At 36.6% G+C, this 24863-nt stretch overlaps 2 protein-coding genes across 2 annotated transcripts in view; one reads left to right on the plus strand and one right to left on the minus strand.

Annotated features, from left to right (window-relative positions):
• The window catches only part of DOCK2 (dedicator of cytokinesis 2), a 207038-nt gene that overhangs the window by 75429 nt on the left and 106746 nt on the right, over positions 1-24863 (minus strand). The window contains exons 28-29 of the mRNA XM_075164094.1: positions 2151-2249; positions 1146-1240 (exon numbers count right to left, since the gene is read on the minus strand). Of these exons, the coding sequence (XP_075020195.1) occupies positions 1146-1240; positions 2151-2249 (194 nt within the window). The remainder of the gene's footprint in view (positions 1-1145; positions 1241-2150; positions 2250-24863) is intronic.
• INSYN2B (inhibitory synaptic factor family member 2B) overlaps positions 3397-24863 on the plus strand; it is a 36488-nt gene continuing 15021 nt past the window's right edge. Inside the window, exon 1 of the mRNA XM_075163872.1 lies at positions 3397-3582. The gene's annotated coding sequence lies outside the window, so the exon portion shown is untranslated. The remainder of the gene's footprint in view (positions 3583-24863) is intronic.

Here is a 24863-nt window from a genome sequence, read left to right on the forward strand (position 1 = left end):
AAACTCACACCTCAAGGGAAGAACATTTCCTTCCTCTTCAAACAAGCAATATTTCAAAGATACTCGGAAGGAATCCATCTGTGATATGCTGGCCCAAGCCAGCTGTTTAAACCCATTATCAATGGTGGAGGTGCACAAAGATCACTTCTCTTTTTCTTACAATTCAGGATCACATGGTATGGAAATGATAAACTGAAAAGAGCTCATGTGGCAGCAAAATCTGTATGATGTGAAATTTCACTTACGCTACTTGCAAACCTAACACCAAGACAACAGTGGTCCTGTGGCTTAACAGAGATCAAGCAATACTTTGTTTATCCCATCATCATTTATGTTGACACCAAAACCGACAGTTTATAGCTGTGGGTAAAAGTGTAAAATCTGCACAGTTTATGTCCACAAGATATTTCCTTCAGTCAATTTTATAATACAAGAGTATTCAAAGATTTCTTATTAATAGCAAGCTCTCATAGAGCAAACAATAGGGAGCATGATAAATTTGATTATACGAACTTTTGCTTAGATGCTATCTTGATCTACAGAGGCAATATACCTGAGTTTGAAGTAATCATGATGAAACCTCAAATGATCTATAGTATAGCAATACATTTCCTCAATTATATGAGCTACAGTAAGTACCGTGGATCCAACCTCCTCCTACAAATAGTGCGTTGCACTCAAAGATTTGGTCTTTATCATCAGACCTTTCAGCAATCCAAGCAACCATATCATTCCAGAAAGAAAATTGTGTTTGATAACTCTTGCATCACAATGAACTTGCTGATGTATTAGTGAGGACATTCTAACCCTGTGCAGAAATTGTACATTTAAGAATCAACAGGCCTTTTACAGCTTGTCTTCTGTTGACTGTCAACATGGAGACCAACTATGTACTTCCACTTTACTGTTAAATACTTTTTTTTTTTTCCCTCCCCTTCCATTGTAAGTGGATTTAAAGCACAAGCAGCTAGCTATTTAATGTATTGTCAGTAAATTACTTCAGATTATGACCTTCTTGGCATTCACCAAACTGGAATGATATAATCACCTTAGACCGCACAGCAAAACTTTTTGTAAGATATGAAACAAGTTCACTTTTCACAAGCACATGGAACATGAGCTCTGATCCTCTAGCCCCATTTTACCTGTTCTGCACCATGCTCATTGCCATCCAGTCTGAAGGGTAAACATTCTTTCCAATGAGATCTTTGAACATTATGAATGTTTCCATCAAGAAGTCCTAGAACAACAAAATAAGTCTGTGACTGTGTAACACAAAGTTTAAGTGTTCCTGCTGTGATTAAAGAACTAAGATGGAGGGCTCCACTTTGCTCCCAGTGAAGTAAACAAAAAATTCCTGGTGATGTCAGTAAGCCCAGGATTGGAACTGAAGTCCTGTAAAACAGCAGTCTCGGATTCCAAATGAAAGCTAACAGTCATTACATTGGGCTTTAAGAAAGAAAGGAAAATGGACAAATCTTGCCAACTGAAAATATTACCTCCATGGACAAACTGTAGATGGTGTAATCAAAACCTTTGCCAATACCCAGACTTATTTCAGAGTTATGTCAGGAGTATAAAAAGACAAACACAGGACTAGCGAAACCTTCTAGAACATAGTGACCCGGTACAAACTAGAATATACCCAAAGTATCGTTAAATTATGCCAGAAACAACTGGCATAAAACAATGTGTGGCAATAATAAGGCATTTACTGCATTTAGCATACAACATTATCTGGACCAGAAGTAGACTTAACAGTGAAAATGAAAAGTGGAAATGGATCACCATGTGCAAAGTGGGGAGGGAGGATTCAATTAGTTGAGGGTTGGTTTTGTAGTTGTTTTGTTGTGGGGTTTTTTCCTCCTCAGAACAGTATAACACAAAGATCCCATTACTTATTCCTAATTATTATATTACCACCTTGGTGCGAGGGTCAACAACGCTTATATCTTTCCAAATTTCTGATTACAGTATTGTTCCAAGGTCAACATTAGAAAGGGAGGCAACACAATGACATAGAGGCAGAAAACATACAGAAACATGCTACGAAGAATGAGACAAGATACTCCAAAACAATACTACTGATTTTTCACAGGAAATAAAATACTAAGAATTATTTATCACCTCCATGATTATTTTGTACTCACCACTAGTTCTGAACTTGTCTGAAAAGTTTCAATGTAAACCGAATAATGCTGATTGTTCATCTGGTTTAAGATAGCTGTCATGCATGCCACAAAATGACTCTGAAAGAAAATGAGACAGAAATCAACACATGCAGATTACTTAAGATATTGGATTGTATTCTTTCTAAAGTTGAACTACTGTAAATGCCTAATAAATCCTTTTATTTATGTAAAAATAAAATAATACTCAAGCTTTTGCAAGCTTGAAATATACTAAGAACTCAAAAAGGATAATTCAGAAGCTACCCTGATAAGAGATAGGCTCTGGTGAGAAAGCTGCATCATTTATGAAACCATGCATGGAAACACACATTGGGACAAGAAAACTTTATATATAAAAGTACAACTCAATATTACCTTAAGACTCCCTAAAAGGCATGTGATGTTGCCCAGGATTCTTCCATTAGGAATTCATAGGAAGAAAACATACTTACATCAAAATTTTCTAATCATTCTAGAAACACAGGCTATTCACAGGAAGAAATATTGCAAAACGGGGTATTTTTTACATTCTGTAGGCATTTAAGTAGCTCTTACAGAACTCCTTAAAACTTCTATAGAATACTATTATTTTCATCTCTCAAAACTTTTCAAACTTCCTCAAAAGGAAATATTTTCTTTTTTCAATTCCTAAAGCAGAAACACTGAAGATACAAAATTATTTATAATCCTAGGTTTTCACTGTAATTTACTGAAAGTCACAAAGATATTTCTCTCTCAAGCAGTAATAGTGAGCTTAACGATTTGCAGTTTTCCTTTAAGACAGTAAAGAATCCTCCTTATTGATGTCTTATAATTTGCTGAAGTTTTAATTATTGTTTTAAAAGTGAACTTGCTTTAAATGCTTTGATGTTATTAAAATAAGAGACTATGAAGTAGATGAGCATGCAAAATAATTTTCTAGATTTACTTGGATCTTTTCATCATACTGGTTTACAACTGATAAAAGGGACTCCTTAGCCCCTCTGACCAGAATTTAATTTCCACCTGGTACTGATCAGATCTTCTGTTTAACTCTGATTCACTTTATACTTCTGTCACATCAGAAAGGCAACAAAGGCACACATTACTAAAGTATCAGCTGCAGTTTGTCGTACCCAACCATTTTGTCTACCACTTAGAGAAGGGAAGCCTTCTTTAACTTCAGGTTATGGCCACTAGAGGTCTTTTACTTTCATATGTTAGCTGCTGTTCAGTTTGTACTGCCTTTTTTTTTATTTATTTATTCCTACGTGAGCAGACCCAGCACACTTCTTGCATATAAACAGTGAAAATTACAACATAAAGGACCTATTATACCTTCTTTTGGAGTAACATTAGTGCTAGTAAGAGGCTTGCCTACTTTTTAACACTAAGAAGACACATTTTCTGCAGGTAAACCAAAAGCTTTCAGGTAAGGAATCGTATGTTCTCGGGTACTGATGCTCTTCTAAAAAGAAATGCTGGTTTTCCTGCTGTAGTAGTTCACTTTTACAGTTATGGATCAGACAAATCTCTTCTGTGATCTTAAATGTATAGCTGAAAGTAATAATGAATTGCAAAGGATTCAGTAATGAAATTGTATGGGGTTTTTCTTCTGATGTCTTGATTTTGAAAAAAAAAACTACTGACAGAAGTTAGAGAATTGTACATGAAAAACAGCTTGTATTTTTAGTAGTTAAACATTTGCCACAGAATGCCTTTCTATACCCATGTTAAATAATCACTTCTTGAAATAAGCAGCATTTCTTCACAAGCATTGAATAGATGTATTATGTTGCTTAAAGGCATAAAGCCTTTAAGAAGGTTATTTCTTTTGTTGAAACCAACTTCTAAAATGTGTCTAGCTGTATCTGTGATTATGGTACAGCATGAATGCCTATTCTTAGTAACTGTGTATGCTGATTTTAAAATTAACAGATTATATGCCTTGATTACTGAAAAGATTACTGCAAAGATCACATATTGCTGGCCAGTACCTTGCACAAAACCTGTCAAATTCACATCAGTGGGACTGAATGATACATAAAAAAGAAGGTGACAGTAAAGCTGGTTTGCTACAAAAACTTCCTCCATCATTTCCATGTAACTGCAAAGCAAGAAAATACACACTGTTCGATCTTTAATAATTTTCTTGCCAGCAATCTCAACTATTAGAAATTAACTGCTAGCTTCTTTATAGGTTAAAAGGTTGCCCCTCCCTCCTAATCCCCAAATACCAGCAATAAAGATTCGCTTCTCAGATGCAGCCTCGGATCTTTGAAGTACTCATGTGCTTTCAGCATCACCATTCTCACTGGTAGAACTTAAGTGTAATATAGGACTATAAAGAGCTGTGATCAAATCTGCAAATATCTCTACGTATTCACTTAAATTCTCCTATGCTGTTTAAGGACCTCTTACTAGAATGTGCAAAGAGTATGAACTGCTTGAAAATACAGTAAGTTCTGCACAAGAACGATCTGCTACACTTTGAATGAAGACTGCATGCTCACTAGATGGACAGAAGACACTCAGAATCAAGCACCGCCTACAAACACAGTAGTCTAATGCTTATGATTCAAAAATTTATTTCATTAAGTCAAGCATTGTACGTAGCAATTGAATAATATAAAAAAGGTTGGGGCAGAGAAGGTGAAGTTCTTCAGATAGAATCCTAACAAGTCATTTCAGCTGTGCTTAGGCTTGTTAGGATTTATCCTGTGAGTTACAGCAGAAAAGGTTGATTAGAACTAGGTCAAATGTATAAAAAAATAAATGTATCCAAGTAAACACTTGACTGATGAGAGAATACTAACAGAAAAATTAACAGAAATAACTCTGAAAACACTGCACTACTATGAAGAGATTTAATAAAATGTATGTTTTCCAACTTAGAAACATTCATTTCCAATTAAATGTAAAAGAGCTGGGAACAGAAACAGCACTGAAATCAAATTTTTGAATTAACCAATTGGCTGACAGCCTTTCAAAAATGGGTAAAGAAAAAAGGAAATTGATAGTACGAACGCTGCATTTCTATCAGGAGCAGGAACACAAGTAAATAGGTAGTAAAATGAAAAAGAGACAGAGGAGAAAATGTTTCAGGAAACATTCAAACTCCCTGCCAATTAAAAAAAGCATAATTAATATCAAATTTAAATGAACTATAATGCTGGCTGGCTTTAGTATAAACACTGCAAAATAGTGGCTAAGGTAAAAGAAATGCTGTTTTGGTCGAGTATATACAAAGTACATCAAAAAGGATCATAGATGTATTCTGTAAAACAAATAGGGCTTTCTCAGGTCAAGGGGAAAGAATGCAGAATCTTTTCCACTGTTGTTAAAGTGCATATTAGCTGTGGATACAACATGTACAGGAAAAGAAAACATCTGAAAAACATTAGGGTCATATGAGTAAGATGACAAACTTCAACACCTAGCAACTAAATCCCAGCATACTTTATAATAGCAGATGGTGACAGGTTGCCGTAGTAACTTCAAATAATACTAGCACCACAAGAATAAATAAAGCAAATGCACTGGAAGAACGAACAGCAACAGAAATAACGTAGAATGAAGTTACACTTTGATTCTAACCTAGTAGAAGTATTTCAGTGGCTGTAGGGTGAGTAATCTTCATGCAGGTGTACTTCTGGAAGGACTAAGGAGGACATTTATTTCATGTAGACACTTAAGTAACATTTATCCTCATTAATAGAGCGCTTTACCGACAGAGCCCGAGTGTAAATATATAACCACATGTATATCATTAAAAAGCAGACAAAACAGAAACATGAATAATTCCTAATAACTCCAAGAATTCTGAAGGCCAAAGATGATGTAGTTATTTTTATAACCCCTTTTTAGCAGAATACTGAATGTTTTAAATGCTCATTTTACTTACCTTCACAATTAATATAAGGTAAAAGGACTCCTTTACATACCACCATCCTCACAATCTGTAACCCTATATTCACTAACTATGGCTTACATTTGATTAATGCACGGTTTTCTGTATTGGGCAAAGAATCTTATGCAGAAGATCCAACAATTTTGTGGTGTATGAAGCGACCACACTACATAGATTAGATTTAATTCTGAACTCCCTTTCAGAATCAGCCAGAAGTTTCAAAATTCATTGTAGTTGTAATCGTAAAAATGGCGCACATAAAAAGGGTGACCAGGAATTTCTACAGGCCAAGCAGTTCTGTCTTTTTTTTGTTCAGAAACAAGCACAAAAATCTTTCTGGAGGAAAAGTGATAAATATGTTATCTTTAATGTAATTAAAGAAAAGCTAACCAATCAACTGTTTCAATCTAACGTTTAAAATCATCAATGTTTACGTTGTCACACAAGCACATAATTGAGAAGGCCTCCTGATATACTGTTTTCATCAGATGCGTAGAGTACGTCTGAAATAGGAAATAGCTCCTAATCCGCAGACTTGCAGCCAATGTAGCTGGCCAATGAGTGCATCTTACTAATAATTAATTTACAACAACAGACTCATCTACTCTTAGTAGGTCTGAGTTTTTAATTTTCCATTTATATATTCATACAGTTTATTGGTTCTGTTTTCTTGTCTTTTATAGCTGACTGAACAGAAGCTTAGGCATCCTGTTTCTCCATCTTACTGACAGCTTTTAATCTCTGACTAAATACATGCTGGGCTGTTTTAGCTTGTTCTACTGTCTTCTTTACATTCATAAGATTTAGCCAAAAGGATATACAACTACAAAAACAGCAGACTACCAGATGGAAAAATTTAATTTTATAACACAATTAAATAATAATAGCAGCTGCTCTGTAAGATTTAAAGATATGTTACAAGTGAGACAATCAAGGCAATTTCAAAATTATTTCATTTGAGACTTTTTCAGACATAGATAAAAGCAGTAAGACGATGGTTTATGGTATGACAAAAGTAGCATGATTTTTTAGAATATATCCTTTGCCATCTATTTTTATTTATTTATTTTTAACTTTGTGTTGATTTCCCAGCAATATTCCAAAAAGAAGTTTTTTCATTCTTTGCAAAGTTTTTGCTGCTTCTGGGTTTTGTTGTTTGATTGGTTTTATGCCATAAATCCAGTCCAGAACTACTACTACAGTCTCTGGCTAGGGTGAACACTCTACTGTAATTGATTTAACTCGTGCTTAAACACAGTTGTGCAATTTACCACTTTTACCAGATTATTAACATTGTGTTCATCTTTAAGGTGTATGTACAAATAAATTATGGATAACATTATTTAATACGAAGTGAGAAGGCAATCATTTGGAACAAGCAATCATTGCCTGAATACTGAACTAGCTTGTCCAGAGCACAGTTACCAAAAAAATCAGCTGTTTCACCTCCTCACTTAACAACTGCTGTCCACACTCCCAATCTCAGCTCTGCTGTATCAGATGAAATCTTCCATCCTTGCCTTCGGGGATCTATGCACCTTCATGCTGCACCTCTTCCCTTCTCCTCTGCAATCCACTAATTGCTTCACCACAATTACTTTAGCTAGTTTCCAGACTGGTCTCACAGGCCAGAAGAAACTTCCTGCCCTGGTACTTAAGATATCCACTGAGAATCCCAAGTATCCCAGTGCTGTCAGGTTGCTTATTTCACTAATTTCTTATTTGAAGTGGTATTCCATTTCCCTGTTGCCACTAAACCAGATGGTCAGTAAAGTTGGCAAAGCATAGCTTGTCCTGCCAAGTGTTCCACTGCACTCATTCCTATGCTAAACATGATGCAGCCAGTATTCCATAGAAACAACGACAGCACACACACAAAATACAATCAAAGAATAAGATTAAAAATATTATCCCCGGTTTATTTACTGTAGTAAAGCTTGGCCAGTCTCTTTAATTTAAAAGGACTGGAAACCAAACTGGGAACTTAAAAGAAGTGATACAATGGCTGGGATGAGCTGGAGCTAGTCCCCTGCCCAGAGGTGTAATATTTAAAGGAAAAAGCCCAGAGGGGATTGCCAGCTATATAGGAGTACAAAGCAAAACACACTGGCTGCAAGGGAGATCAACTGGGTCGAAGAGAAAAAGGTAGAACTGAGCAATTTAAGTTCATTAAAGTACAGTAACATCTTTTATTTCTAAGCCATGTATTTTGAATTTACACATATTGTGAAGATGAAATGTCTTGGATGCTCATTCACTTCCTTAAAACTAAACAGAGCTGCCTCCTGTATTCCCAGAACTAAGTCACCCTTTAATTGATTTTGTTCTTTTTCAGCTGCACTCACTGAAGACAGAATAATTAAATTAAACTTCAACTACATGATCAGAGATGAGACTAATACAATGTATTTGTGAATGGTTAAAACAAAGCTAAAACAAAACATAGTAGTTCTGCTTAAAACTGCTGAAAGTCATATAGCTCCAGAAACTTTCCTCTTGCTTTTAAACTGATCTTACAAAGAAAATAAGGCCCAATAAAAATAATTTTCCAACAACTCACATGCATTACACTAACAAATATACTAACTGCATATGTTTAACATTAATTAATAGCAATCTCTAAGGAATCCACCAATATATTTTATTGTAAATTATGTAAGATTTTATTTTATTATTTCTTTTTGAGCAGTAGCACAGCTGCACTTGAGCTTGTTTTTTGTCACCAGGCCATCAAAATCTCACCAAATCCTGAAGATATTAATGGAAAAACCCTGTTTAGTACCAGTCGTTCTTGTGGAAGAATAAATATTGGTTTTGTCAAAGTACGTGCAATCCAGTATTGAAACATTTGCAAACACCAATATGTAGCCATCTCTTAGGCTGAGATTAAATTATTATGTACTTACTAGAAAACTAGGATGAAGATGGGAGTAGAAATTTCTTTGAATAATTAAACCAGGGAATATGCTTATGCTTCATCAGTAGTGTGACTGTCCCTTAGTTGCTCCATGACTGCAATCTAGGAGCCCCCAAATCCTAAAGCTGCAACAGGACAAGACTGAACTCCTGTTCCACACGCGCCACTAAGAGTTCACGTGCATTTTTTTCCATCCCTCTTCTCCCCTCATTCCCACTAAGCAAGGCAGAAGAAAATGTCACACAAGTGTATGACAAAACACTGGCCTTATTCCCATATTGGTGCCTTTTTTTTTTTGTAACACACATAAGCATGCTCAAAGGCGACACCTCTGCTACCTTGGCATTAGATCCTTCTGACAACAAATGACATCCTCATTCTGAAATTCACACACACAAAAACCCCAAACATAAATCCTCCTCAGAATAAATGGTGAATATAGACATAACAGCACTGTGTTACAACAGGTCTACCCCAAAACACAAACTGACTTTCAAACTTTTCCCAACATTTTAGTAAATATGAATATCAAAATATCTTGGGGTGCCATGTCATCTGACCACATGAATGCTTCAGAGGATGACAACTATGCACCAAAGAAAGAGACACTTCTTTCTTTGTGTGGCTTTACTGCCAAAATATTCACGGCTATTTGCAGTGATTTTTTATTTTTGCTAATCACTAAACTGGGATTTCATCTAAATAGATTGTCTTGCTAACAAATCAGGGTGCAAACACCTTCTCCTGAACCTAGCAAACAGAGAAATATGGAGCGTAGATAAATGTTAGGGAAATGCATTCCCAGCAACAAAATCAGAATCACACTCATATATAAGCAGACTTGATCAATGAGTCAGAGTGCCAGAGAAACGGCATATATGGAAAATATAATTCGTTATGCCTCTGATATTTAGTGTACGTATCTCTTAAACAGTCTTATAAAGCTTTTATTTTTATGATTAGTCGCTGCAATACAGAATGTGTGGGAGCATCAGTATATATCTAACAACACATATAGAAAAAAAGATTATGATTAGAACTATTGCAACCTACACCTCCACTAATTACATTTCTATATTAATGTTATTAGATTTAATAGCAGTTTCAGAACTATACTACTGAAACTGTTCATAAAAGCTTATTAGGTCATGGTATGTAGAATCATCCTTATTATACCACTCCATTGAAATGATACAAAAGGACCTGTTTATGAGGCAAGTAATTTTTTCGTCATTTTACTTTAGTAATGAATATACTATACAATTACCTCTATAGAACTGAAGGACAGAACAAGCATTTGGTAGATGCTATACCATCGCATATTTGAAAGAATTTTCAAGATATTTTAAGAGAACTAACCTCTTGATGACATCATTATGGTATGTTTTATAAACAAATTCTTTTCTCATTTAAGTTAGGATAAATCCATTGAGCTGAATGTTACATTACAGCTTCCTAAACCTGTATCTTGTGATCTATTGTGCGGTTCCTATTCAAACAAAGCGCTCTCAGAATTATGGTTGCAACCTTACAATACTAAGAAAAGAGTTTGGAAAACTAGGGATGATTCTCATGCTCTTATTTAACTTCAAAGGGGACTGGAATCAAATTTCCCATTTAGATCATTATCAGTTTTCAAGGCATGTTTTATTAAGAAGAAAAAAAAGTAACTTGTTCTGCTCAGTTTTTATTTTAAAGGATACTGCTAATATTTTATAGCTTAAACCAGAACTTAGTAGACTGCGGAGCTTAATGCCAGGAATTCAGTAGCGTATTTTTTCTTAATAAAAAGGAAGACAGCACAAGATGCCATAGTCTTTCCCACAGAATTTCTTACATTTAGAAAACACGTTACAAAAAAACATTTACTATACCAAGGCCATTTATCTTTTTTTAAATGGTACTGTAGTCATGTAAGATAAAAGTGACTTCTATTTTATTTCTCCTTGGTACAATGTCCTGACCTCTGAGATCGCTAAATTCAATAAACATTTAAATATTTAAATGATTTTAGCAACTAATTACAAGTAATTTGTAAAAAATGCAAAGACAAAAAGGAGTTTACAACCAAACAAGAGGAGAAAGAATATCATATATATGGCATCAATATGATGCCAAATGAATAAGGTAATAGAGAAAGAGCAAATTTGAAATACAGGCACAGTAGTGGAGCTCCCTTACCCCTTCCACATTATCATAAAAATCTAAATGACAGTGCTGCAATTAGAGAGTGCCAGGGCATTAGGGCGGACTTAGCAGGTTGTACAGCTCAAGTCACAGATGCTCTGGAAGAACAGAGTAATCAAGCATGAAAACAGGAAACCAATAATATAGTCACCAGAATTTTGGAGGAGAGAGAAAAAGAACTTGCATTCTATTGAAATCAAGAACATATTATTAACGATTTCACAGCACTATGTAGGGAAGAGGTTCTTTGGTGGCAAAGAAACTGAAGAAAATAAATGTGTAGGACATGGACAGTGGGCTGGCAGAATAGTTTAGACTGGCCACTATTAGCAGCTGAAAAAAACCCCAAGCCTAGCCCTTTTCAAATGCATTCCTCTGTTGCTGGCTCTTCCTCCTTTATCACTGGTGCTCCCCCACAGGTTTGGGGCACGTCAGGATTTCAAGAGAAGCTAACGGAGGAAACAACCTAATGTACAAGCCTATGTAGTATCATGGGGACATGCAAGGTGTGTGAAAATAAGTCTTCACAGTCTGATAACAGATAGAGAAATCTATTGCACCAGAAATAACTATGTGAATCCTATGGTTTTCTGGAAGCTGTTCACGAAACAAGTAATGCTAGGAACACAAACATCTCTATCAACATATGAAATTTAAAAAAAAAAAAAAAAAGGAGAGGATATTCCCACTGAACTAGGTCATTGCTGTTATACAAGGATATACATGCCTTTAGGCTGCTAGTTAGACAGCCTTATATTCCTGCCTTATAAGGCTTTTTCTGGGCTTATAGTTAGGAGAAAAACATAGCAATATTGACAGATTACACACAGCAATATTTTTGTGGGTTGTCTCAAATTTTTTTTCTTTTTAAAGTGTTATGGTTGTTTTTTTTTAATTCCACAAGACAAAAAAACAAAAGAAACTAAAACGCCTACCTAATTGTTTTTGCTAACACAATGTAAGATAACCCAAGCTTCTCTAATAGATTCTAGGTTGCCTGCCTTGCTCAACTTTGTGGCAAGATAGTAATTTTCTTTCTTGTTCAACTTCATCTGGAAGACATTGGAAAAACTGCATGCCCAGTCATGTCTGAAATGAGACAAAGAAACCACACCTACATGTTTTATGTTTCATCTGTCTTGTTAATAATGCAGAAATACATTAAGAAATTTTCATTGAATCAGACTGCTACTTAGCCAAGTTAAACCTGAAGCTATTCCCAAGGAGACCTTTTACAATGAAATTATTGTTTAAAATAAAAACCAGTACAATTTTGTGACAATAACCTCACTGCAGAGCCACTAAGGCAATGTACTGCTTGTATGGCATAATGAAGAAAGGAAATAACTTCTATGAAATTACTGACATCACAGTAACAGGCCCCAGGAGAACATCCCAGGGATACAAAAAAGCAGCTGTTCTTTATTCCAGAGACACTGCAGCAGAGCAGGCCATATTACATTATGTAACCACTTGGAGCAGAGATTGCTGTCTTCTTCTCTAACTCACTAGAGATGCTACAATCACGTAAAATACTCAATTACATGGGCCATTCTGCATTCTTATGCTTAAAAAAGCACCAGAAAGCACAGGGAAAGTGATTTTAAGGCAATATGCCTTTACCTATGTGATTAACTTACATACTACTTTTTAAGGATTTCACATATTTTGCAACAGATGAGGAACAGGACTTTCTATTAATTTGTAGAGCCTATTACATGTATTCTATCTTCCTGTCTCCTTTGAAGTTTACTGCCTTCACTTGAGGAAAACTAATTTCAGAATACAAGATTTTTCTGAGGATACTTATTTCCATGCAGTTTTTAAGTTACGCTTATTTCAATTCCCACGTATAACTTCCGGACTTTTTCAAAATGCCAGCCTGAGTAAAGACTGAATAATAAAAAACCCAAAACTGAATGACAAGCAAGTGCCACACAGCTCAGGACAGCGCAGATTTATTAGAGATGTGTGTCAATGATTAACTTCTCTGACTATCTAATAATAACTTCGCTAGCTAAAAATAAAATTTGAATTTATAAAAGTTATGAAATCAGTTACAAGATACAGATATTAGGAAATATCTGACATGAGAAAAGGAAAAGAAACAGGCTTTTGTTTTGCCCTTGACATCACTGGGACATTTGCTTATGTTCCCCAGAGAAGCCACATGCTGTTTATTTCTTCAGCAAGGTTCAGAGCCCTAGGTGTGCTCACAGGTCTTAATCTTTCCTTTAGTGACCACATCACTAGATCATTAAAGGATGACCTACCATCCTTTCTGTTCTGTCATCTTAGAAACTTAACAAGGTTAAGCATGGCTTTTCTCAAGAGGACAGTGAAATGCTTATCTATACTTTTGTGATATATTTTTTTTTAAACCAGATTATTGCAGCTCTGAGTTTTGGAGGCATTCCAGGACAGACTAGGTACAAGATCCAGTTGCTTCTAAGTGCCTACAGCAGGGGAGAGACAGATGTATAGATAGAGAGATATATATGATACTTCAGTATGTTTTGAGATCTCTCTCTCCCCTTCCATCTCAACACATATTAAAGTATCACCTGACTTTCTTCTGCCATTGTACTGGCTTCCTTTTAAAATATCTCATTGATTTTATTAACTCACTACATGCACTAAAGCCACTTCATGATCTTACTGTATTTTATCCTCCTAAGATTACGCAATTGCACAGAATTTGCTTCATCCTCTGTTTCAATATGCATAGTTATGTAGTGTGCCAAAAGACCTACAGCTACTGAATCTCAGCCCTGAACTTTAGAACATTGTGACATCTCGATAATAACCTCTAACTGCAGAGTCTGATCTTCATTACATAGGCATTTTAAAACTAATAAAGAGATAGCGAATTCAGGAGCTGAATATACCAAGGCAATTAATTCACAAACAGAGGTACAAGATCGGTAGAAAAACTGTAAATTTATCCTCCCAGTTTTTGTTTGTTTTTAACATGTCACCCTCAGCACTTCAGTCATCAAGGGCATTTGGGTTCCAGCTGAGGGTCCAGTCCCTATGTAACTCAGACCTTTTCCAGCTTACTGCATTGACAAATAAACAAGCTTTGGATAAAGAAGATAAGCACATTTTCTTTCTAAATACCAGGGGACAACATTGTTTGTTTGGTTGGTTTTGAACACTCTATATTCCTACATTCCTCAGTATCTGTTAGTACTGAGACAATTTTAAACTCTCATAACCTGTTCTAAGTCAGCAATAATAATCAAAAAAAGATAAAAGAATAGTATTTGAATAAAGCATGAAGAACAAATAATCCGGTTGTTTGTCTTACCCCAGTGGGACCAGATTCGACTGATGTGCCATTCTATTCCTTTGAAGAAAGAACACTCTTTAGCCATAAATATATTAAAATAATGCTACACATGGCAATAATGCTGTAACTTAAAATTGGTATCTCTGCCAAAGAATGAGCTGCAGAGAAGCTTACATTCAATGCCTCCTAACATTGGGAATGGTGCAAAGCTTAGAGAGCAATTGCAAGGCTACATTATTTTTCAGGCTACAAACAATTAACTGAAATGGGCTTTTTTCAAATCCTCTCCTCACAAACATCTTTTGAAAAGCAACTTCTCTCTTCCTTTAGAAAAGGTAGTCAGGCAATAATGATGCTACAATTCAATTTTAAAGGCACCTTCTCTGCATAATAATATGTGCACCTCACAAGCAACATTGAACCGCAAAGCATTAAAATATACAGGACAGAAGTGGTCTATAAAATGACAGAATAAAGTCATAGAGAATTACGGATAAGTTGGTGTACCAGACTGAAAACATGACTAAAAAAAAATTGCCTTCAGAATGCTCATGAAAGAAACTAAACCTGCAACCTTCCTCATGTATTGAAAGAGAAGTACTGCACAACAGATCAGATGCAAGCAAAGCAAAATATACCTGTGTTGTCACTTCCCATTATTTATTAGCAACACCAAGCTGTTAGGTTGTTAATAGCTAGTCAGGATACTAAGTGTTGTGTTTTTAACAAATCCTTGTATGTCTTATAAATCTGAACTTTGAGTTTCCCTAATGCCTATGCTACGGACAATATGAAATAGACCTAAAATTTGCAAATGCAAAGCCAAAGGAAGAGAACAAGCATGCCCAAAGATTTTTCTATCATGTAATTCTCATGTATTTAATTGTAATCCCCCAAAATACACATCGTTGAACTCTCCAACATCATCAGGTTGGTGTATTTTGAAGTTAAATTACTTATAGCAGGAACTCATAATAAACAGAGGTTTCTCTCTTGCTCTACTCTTCTCACCAGTCCCCCTCAAGAATGGATAATTTTGGCTCATGGCAGGTTAAGGACAGAATGAAACACAATTCATACAGGAACCCAAACTACCACCCTTATTGACAATTATATCACTGCTTCATTTTGCAAACATTCAAAGACAAGACATTAGACTGTCTTAGCAGACTACACTGCAGAATGATAAAAACTGAGAAAAGATTCTTCTGATATTGAAAAGTAGCCATGATCACAATTGATACCAGATTTTCTCAGAGGAGTCCCCAGCTCGTTATAGCTCAGCCTACGTTCTTTCTCCACCTGCAGCTGTTCACACCAGTAGTAGGGAGCTTATGGGAAATGTCATTCTCTGCATACATCCTGCCAAAGCCAATAAGCATAATTTCAGTCTCTCCAGTGGTTACTGTCAGCCCATTTCTTGTAACCCAGCCTCTAAACTGCCATAATTCAATTCCGTCACACTAAAAATGTTTTTCAGAATCAGCAGTTGGAAAGAGATACAGCAAGGTATATTCAGCTAAGTATACAAAATAATTCTCATGAGGACGAAATATACTGCCACTTGCATTTCTGATGTCATTCACTGGCCTGAAGGAATACAGGTAAAAAAGCCTCAAGATGCAAATTTTAAATCCCAGCCCTGTTACCATGATAAGATCTGGCACAATCTTTCCATGCAGGTTTCAATATTTCCGTAGAAAACCCAGAAGCCATAGGAGAATGTATTTCAGCAAGAACCCACTTGTTCTTGGTTTCTTCTCCCACTGTCTCCCAATATATCCAGAAGGTTTGTGATATAAGTGAGAGTAACAGTTGACTCCTTACATTTACTGAATACTCCCACATACTGAAGTGGCAAAAAAAAAAATTAAGTTACATAGATCCTGAAGAATCACAATTGGAAACATGATGCTTACAAGGCATTACGTACAGCTGCAGCACAGCAGACTGCTAAACATTTTTGGACTCAGCTTTGCCATGTCATTCTTCTTGCTCTGGAGTGATAATTTAATTGAAAAAACAGAATACAGAAACTAACTGAAAACAAAGGGGCTGCAGCAAGTACACTCAAATGTTGTTTTTTGAAAGTAAATAAATACTGCAATGGTGAAAACAACTCGAGTATAGAAGTCAGTCTTCAGCAAGTGCTTTATTCTGTTTTTAAATGGTTTAGGATAGAAATAGTCTTTTTTCCTGCATCCAAATCTCTTAGATACATCCCACGTATCTATAGTTTAAAAGGGAAACAGCTCTATGTACAAAAGCAGTATTACCCTCATAGTCTTCCTTTCATATTCACTCAACTTTAATATAAAGAATGTATCATGCACCCTCCAAGTGGACAGGAAAGGAAGAAACACTCCATCAAATCACAGAATCATAGAATCATTAAGGTTGGAAAAGACCTCTAAGATCATCGAGTCCAACCGTCAACCCAACACCACCATGCCCACTACACCATGTCCCTAAGCGCCTCATCTACACGTCTTTTAAATACCTCCAGGGATGGGGACTCCACCACTTCCCTGGGCAGCCTGTGCCAAGGCCTGACCACTCTTTCAGTAAAGAAAGTTTTCCTAATGTCCAATCTAAACCTCCCCTGGCGCAACTTGAGGCCATTTCCTCTTGTCCTATCGCTTGTTACTTGGCAGAAGAGACCAACCCCCACCTTGCTACAACCTCCTTTCAGGTAGTTGTAGAGCGTGATAAGGTCTCCCCTCAGCCTCCTCTTCTCCAGGCTAAACAACCCCAGTTCCCTCAGCCGCTCCTCATCAGACTTGTGCTCCAGGCCCTTCACCAGCTTCGTTGCCCTCCTCTGGACACGCTCCAGCACCTCCATGTCCTTCTTGTAGTGAGGGGCCCAAAACTGAACACAGTGTTCGAGGTGTGGCCTCACCAGGGCCGAGTACAGGGGCACGATCACCTCCCTGCTCCTGCTGGCCACACTATTTCTGATATAGGCCAGGATGCCGTTGGCCTTCTTGGCCACCGGGGCACACTGCCGGCTCATGTTCAGCCGGCTGTCAACCAGCACCCCCCAGGTCCTTTTCCTCCGGGCAGCTTTCCAGCCACTCTTCCCCAAGCCTGTAGCGTTGCCTGGGGTTGTTGTGGCCCAAGTGCAGGACCTGGCACTTGGCCTTGTTGAACCTCATACAATTGGCCTCAGCCCATCGATCCAGCCTGTCCAGGTCCCTCTGCAGAGCCTTCCTACCCTCCAGCAGATCAACACTCCCGCCCAACTTGGTGTCGTCTGCAAACTTACTGAGGGAGCACTCGATCCCCTCCATCCAGATCCTTGATAAAGGTATTGAACAAGACCGGCCCCAGAATTGAGCCCTGGGGAACACCAGTCGTGACCAGCCGCCAGCTGGATTTAAATACTAAGACATATATGGATACAAAGTAAATATAACTATACTTTTAAAAACACCTAATACAGTAACTTCTTATGTGAGGAATTTAGAACCAATCTGCCTAGAAAATTAAAGTATATAAGCCAAAATACTCTTTTTTGAATAACAATGTTCACTCTGGTTACAATTTGCACATCCATTTGAAGAAGGGAGACTAATAGAGTCATGGAACAAAGACAACATTTATTTTCCCCCAGTTGTCCATTCAGGCCTAATGCTGGACTCCCTTCTTTGCCCCCAGTATCCTCTGGGTCTTCTCACTGGACACGAGAAGACAAATCACAGTCATTCTAGTCATATTCTCTACAGGTTCATTGAGAGACAATTCTGACCTATAAACCATACCTTCAGGTCCGCTGGGAGCTCTGCAGGAAGAAATAACGCTCTACCTCTCAGCCAGGCTTAAACTGCACTGTTAATGCAGTGGCCCACATATTTTAAATGGAATCACAGTGTCCTGTATTAGGACTTTACCCAAGTTTTCTATATTCCCACCTAGAGCGCACTGCTGTACTGAACAGCCTATTTAGAAAAAACAAAATTGTCTTCAATAATCAAGCGATACGTTATATTGACCAACAATTATTCATAAATACAAACAATGAAAAATTACACAACTTGGTTTCATATTACACAATATGGTGTCATATTCTAGGCATTCCCTATATATATATAGTTACTGTAGGAAAACGTATGAAGCAATGTATGAAGAAATGTAGGAAGCACAGCAATGAAAGCAGAAGTGTTATGTAAAACTTGAGAACATTGTTAGAGAAGATGGCAAATGTTTTCCTGTTACATACTTAAAGTCTTCCTGCACACTGCATGGATATCTTTCTCAAGGGCACACAACCATAACCTTTCATTAACAACTGAAACTTAACAAAGCATGCAATACCATTTTGCTAGTATTTGAATTTCAGTTTGAGAGGAGCATATACATTCAAATCAAAGAGTCCTGCAGCTCACAAATGAAGACAGAAGAATCATATTCAGCATATGAAAGTCTAGGCAGAGATTATGTTTCTTTTTCCTAAAAGGAGCTTTACTTATAGGAAGGTAAAATAATTCCAATAAGGAAATAAATGTTTTCTATTTGTCTTAATCAGTATGATTGAAACTAAAGATATCTTTTCTTTGTATGCAATGGAATGAAATTAAAATTTGAATAATATGTTGCCAAAGTTAAAACAAATGGAAATATTTCACAACCACAGTCTGGGCCCTTATTATCCCTCTCTATGCAGGTGGTAGCTTCAGTTGGATACTTACTTAACTACACTGTGATGCATTTTAAAAGGTGAAAGTTATCACTGCATGTTACAGCCAACATATGAATGTAAAGAATACTACAGATCCGTGCATAACACAAGTGTCGCAAATGAGTGGTTTTGAGGCTGCTTAAAGAATCGCTGGCAAAGGTATCAGCAAAAAGTGATTTTAATAGAAATTTATAAAAGCATGACTTAACAGAACTCGATGGCAAGGTTCACTCTAGTACTTATTACACGGATTAAGTATACAGAGGGAAAATCATGTCAGAATTATGTTGGAATGATTTGTGCAGAGACTGAGGATAAAAGGGTAAGGGAGACCCTCCTGTTGAGTCACGAGGTTCAGAATAGACCCCCTTGTCTCTAAACTCCTTCTCAGAGAGGAGTCTAGGTGCGGCTGGGTCTACCCCTAGTCTCAGACCTGGTCAACGGTTTGTGCCTAAGGGATTATATGTGTTTAGCAGCAATTTAAAGTGTCTAGCAGCAATCTAAAGCTCATTTACAGTTTTGAAGTAGATCACAAGATTTTAACAGCACTTACTTATTTTGCTTCATGAACAAAAATACATCTGTAATCAAACTGCAAAGGCCTGCAAAGCAGCATGCTCTCTCTCATGCACACACAGATGTATATATCTGCCTACACACAGGCTACCTATATAACTATATCTACATGTAGATATAGATATGTTAACATTTTATAGAGCCCGGATATAAATTTACAGTAATCTAAGGTGTAATCACATATGCATACTTTCACACAAACATCAAGTACTTCCTAGTATTTTTTCAACTACTAAGAAAATAGTAGAATACCAGATTTATATGAGAAAAAGCACTGAAATTTTATGTTATGAATCAGCTATTTGGACACCTTCCAGCTCACCAACCTGTCACATTGGAAAACTTCCATCTGCCTGTAAGCACTCAAGCATTTCTTCAAGAGAAATTTCTCAGTTTTAAGAACACTTGTCTTTGCAAACTAACACTGCAAAAAAAAAAAAAAATCCAACTTGTGTGCTATATATATATATGTGACTGAATTTATTCACTTAAGAGAAAAGTATGTGTTGTATCTTATCTCCTGACAGTAAACCTTGTATTAACAATTTCCAATACATGCTCCAAAAGAAATATTGAGATAGAAGCCTTTTCTAATTCATGAAGCCTTTTGTTCTGAAACAGCCAATGGAACGTATCATCTCTTCAAAGGAGATAGCTGAACTTTTATTTTTATTAGAGTAGAATAAAGGAATTCCAAGTAGCATAGTTTGGAAAATTATATTCAGAAATAAGATCATCATGATTTTATCCTTCAGTGCATCCTCAGCACCTCATGCGAAATGGCATTGCATCATCTCAATCAAAGTATAGCCAAACCACACTCAATTTTCATTCCTAAAACTTGCTTAGCTAAGTCCATTCTTCTGCTGCAGTAAATATCGCAGCATCTTCTCTACCCAGTCTCACCAACCTGAAGTAATTTTCGAATCTTGCTGTAATATTACTTGGAGATAAAATCTTATAATCTCTTCCACCACTGAAATGTTCCCTTTCTGAAGTCAGAAGCTTACATCCTACCCTGTATTACTTATTTGTGTTGGATCCTCCTCTCCATTCACCTTGATCCCTCCCTTGAGGTGGTTCACAAAACCTCCTAGCAGGATTTGTAAAAAAATTCATGCCCCCTTCTTAGGTCCTCATTTCTTAAGTGCTTAAGCAAGGTTCATTCTGCATTACCAAAACCACTGCAGTAGGGAACATTTGAGCACGTACAGGAACATACACAGAACTCCTCTGTGGCAGTGCACACAATCGAACAGGATATTCCGTGTACTGGCCAATGAGAAAAAGTAATAGAAGAATACTACACAAGATCACCTGTGCACTGGAGAAAATTCCAGATACCAAACTATGCTACACAAATTATTCTGTCTCTTATAATAAACACATTTACCTTCATAAATAGCTTTTTGTTTCATTCTGTGGGACCCAAAGCACTAAGACTCCTTCTTGTGATCAGTGATTGGCCCCTGTACACAGAGGCCATTTAAAAATCTCTTTCAGCAGCTTCATCTTTCCTTTTCTCTGCCAGCTTTTTCCTGTGTATCACAATAAGCTTCAAATTTGCACTTTCGGGGGATTGTTTTTACTTTATAGGTTCTGCATCTTTCATCCATTTTCATCTGAAAATATTCCCTTCAGAAGCCTTCTTGCACTTCATTTGTAACTTTCAGTATGTTTCCATGCATTTCCTTCTGCAAGAAACACTATCCAAAATCTGTTTGCTAAAAGTTCTTCCTTCTAGTCTTAAAGGGTTTTTTCAAAAGAGAAAGCCTTTTTGCCTCAGTGCCAATGAGATTCTGGAAGAAAATTCTGTGAAATCATTAAGATTTGCATACCAAGCCACTCACTGCATAACAGACTGCCCCTGCTCTGTTTTTTGCTAGCAACAAATACTTGTGATTGCCATGTGCTGCCTCTGAATGTTAGCTTCATAAAAGGAAGAACGTGAGTCTCATTTGAGTCTCTGACATCTGCAACAAGTTTTGGACATTGAAGAAAAGTCATGATTGGAAAATAATTAGACTATGGTGTTTCACGTTAACATTAGCGCATAAAGCTGGTGACTGTCTCTCTTCAGTAGATACTGCTTATATTGTATGTTCAAAAGGCAAGGAAAAGCAATATACTTTATAGCATCTAACTAAGCTGTCAGAAAGATACTATATAGGTTCTCTGAACATTAAAACCTTGCCATTTCAGAATTTTGCCATTTTGAAATTAAGCCTGAAGCTCTAACTGAATAAATATACCCACCTTTTTAAAGATTATATTAGCTGAGGTATTGTTATTGTGAATAAAATCACTGCAGAAACATAAAATTTCACACTATATTTAAAGAGGCCACATCAAGGAAAATAAAGCTGTACTTGGCTGGATTTTGCAGGGTTTGGGAGCGTGCACTATTTCTCCTGTAAAGGCAGATGTACTGGCTTTTTATGCAAGATTTTTAAAAAGTAAAGCTTTCATGCAGAGCAATACAAAAGGAAGCCAAAAAAGTTCTCTCTGACTTTGCCTTTTATTCCTTTTCACACTTCCTTTATGTTTTTTAAAAGCTCCAAGAAACTCGCCCAGTTTCTACTTATGGTAGAAAGGTACCTCCTGACAAGAGAGGTTTTTTCACCAGTCCATCTGTCCTGACCAGAGAGAAAAAAATGTGAATCAGCAGAAATCTCTGGCTGCATCTGTAGTGCTTGACTGGACCCTCAATGACTGAGTGGGAGCTCACCACAGCTACCTCTTTGCTAGGCATAAAACCAGGGTACACAGATGGAAACAGAGGACTAAAATTGTGCCAAGATGTGGGCCAGTAACATAGAAGATATTTGGCAGCACAGATGCAAACAGTGAAATAAAACAAACTAAAAGAATTAGTTTGAAGACTCTCACAATTCATTCTTACAGCAACATTGTTCGTGGAGCAAGTACTGCACAAGTCAATTGTAATAGTTAAATCCAAGAAACAAATCAAAGCATATCAAAGAAACAGCTGTACTTCAGCAACAGCATAATGAATAAAATAACAAACGAAATCTTGAAAGAGAAAAGAATTGAGACATCTATGGAATTTTCAAGACAGTCTTTTGCAGACCCTAATAAAAATTTGGGGGCCAAAGTTCAGTTTGTTACTATTAATGACTACTAAAATAATTTAACTGCTAATTATGTCTGTGTCCTAAAGAATATAACTGGTACATCAGGTAACTGCAACGTGGCATATGTTTTTGTCAGTACTTTGTCACAAACCCTTTTGACAACCAGTAAAAATTTTCTCAGATATGACAGAAACTAATAGTACCATCCCAGCAAATTCTGGAGCAAAGCTTTCCAAGAGAATTGTTACACTGACCTCAACAGCATGCTATGTAGGCTAATAACATGTATCTGAACAGATGTTCAGTGGTCTGGGCCCAAGATATCCAGTCATTACATGTGATGATGATCATAGTTCACAACTTCATTTCTCATGTGCAACTCAGCACTTCATGAGGGTACTTTCAGGTCTGACTTGGACTCTTAAAGGACTGCCAGAAACATTAATCATTTCAGTTACTTCCAATCTGGAAACTGTAAAACTCATTGGTGGTGAAAGATAGCACCTAATTGCAGTGTCCATATTACAGCTACAGCTGTTGATTGAACATTAGAATTAAATATCACTTTTTTAAAATGCAGACATGGCACCAACTCCAGACCTATATATTTGTGGTGAAACCAACAGCAGCAATATTCCAACTCCATAGTCTGGAAATGTTCCATCGCTAGTTCAGAGTGGGGAAGCCTAGGGAGTTGTGAGGACACTCATGAAATGAGTGAGGCAGAACCATGCTACAGATGCTATAAAAACATGTAAGTAGATGTGGAATGGTTCAGATAGCAAGAATAGCTGAGATGCTATTCTAACTTAACCTGACGAATATCCAAATCCAGCTCCAACCCAAAATAAGTCTATGATAACATTAGAAAATACCCTGCAACCTGAGACAATGCAGGAAAATATGCAGAGAAAAAACCTATTCAGAAGCAATTTGATCTTTTTTCTCTCTCATAAAATGAAAACTTCAATTACAACTTTTATTTTCCCCAAAATAGTAACCCAGCAGTATGTACTGATAAGGTTACAATCTGTATCTTAAAAAAAAAAAAGTCTATCACTGATTAATTCGAAAGTGAAAATGAATAATGTTTCAAAAATACTCGATAGACATTTTAGGATGAGAAGAACATAGGAGTGTTTTCATGAAGCAAAAGGGTAGGAAGTTTTCAATGAAATATGAGCCTTATTTATTCCATCTTTAAAGCCAACCACATCAAGAGAATGCTACAAGTTGCTTATGGTATTCTATTATTACTCTACTCTAGACTCTCAAAATCCGCCCCCCCCCAATAATGCTACTATACAAGAGCCTGCTATAAACATGAAGGTTACCTTAAAATAAAGATGAAACTATTAAAAACCATTCTGCAGTCCACCAGACTGTGATGAATTCCTTTCTGGCCTTAACGAACTTAGAAGTTTGCAGAAAATAGGACTGTAAACTCCATTGAGGTTTCCTAGGTTATAAAAATGTAAGATGTTCATTGTAATCCATCCTAGAATGACTTACTGTGTTGTTGCTTTAGAGGTTACCTTTGAGAGAATACTGAGCAAAGAAAAATTTGGATAATAACATTAAGAATTGTGACAGTTACAGAAGCACTAAATTATTAAATTGCTTTATACTTTTAGATTTTAAAGATTGCTACCACGTTGGATAGAGTATTTTTCATCCCAGCGGTAAGTTTTACACCTCAAAAGAAAAATATGTAGCAATCTGTCTCATCATATTTTGCCAAAATGCATGGTTTAAAATTTGCGCTGCACTGAAAAGAAGAAAAAAGGCAAAGCATCTAAACTTGACTCAGGTCTGTGGATGAACAAAGACAGTCAGCTTCAAACTATTGTTTACATTTAGGCTTGTGGACAAGGGAAACCGAATGCAGTTCAGCTAAGGTTGTATTATTGTGACAAAAGGGGAAAGGAGAGAATTTTTAGCATCATCCAATTCCAACGGTTTTAAATCCATCTCTAGCTCTTCATGCTATCTGGTGATGTGTGTTTCACTTTAGTCTGCAGGGGTTTCAGAAGCATATCTAAAGTTATTCTCAACATC

This window comes from Calonectris borealis, chromosome 15 (genome assembly GCF_964195595.1).
Source record: "Calonectris borealis chromosome 15, bCalBor7.hap1.2, whole genome shotgun sequence".
NCBI lineage: Eukaryota > Metazoa > Chordata > Aves > Procellariiformes > Procellariidae > Calonectris > Calonectris borealis.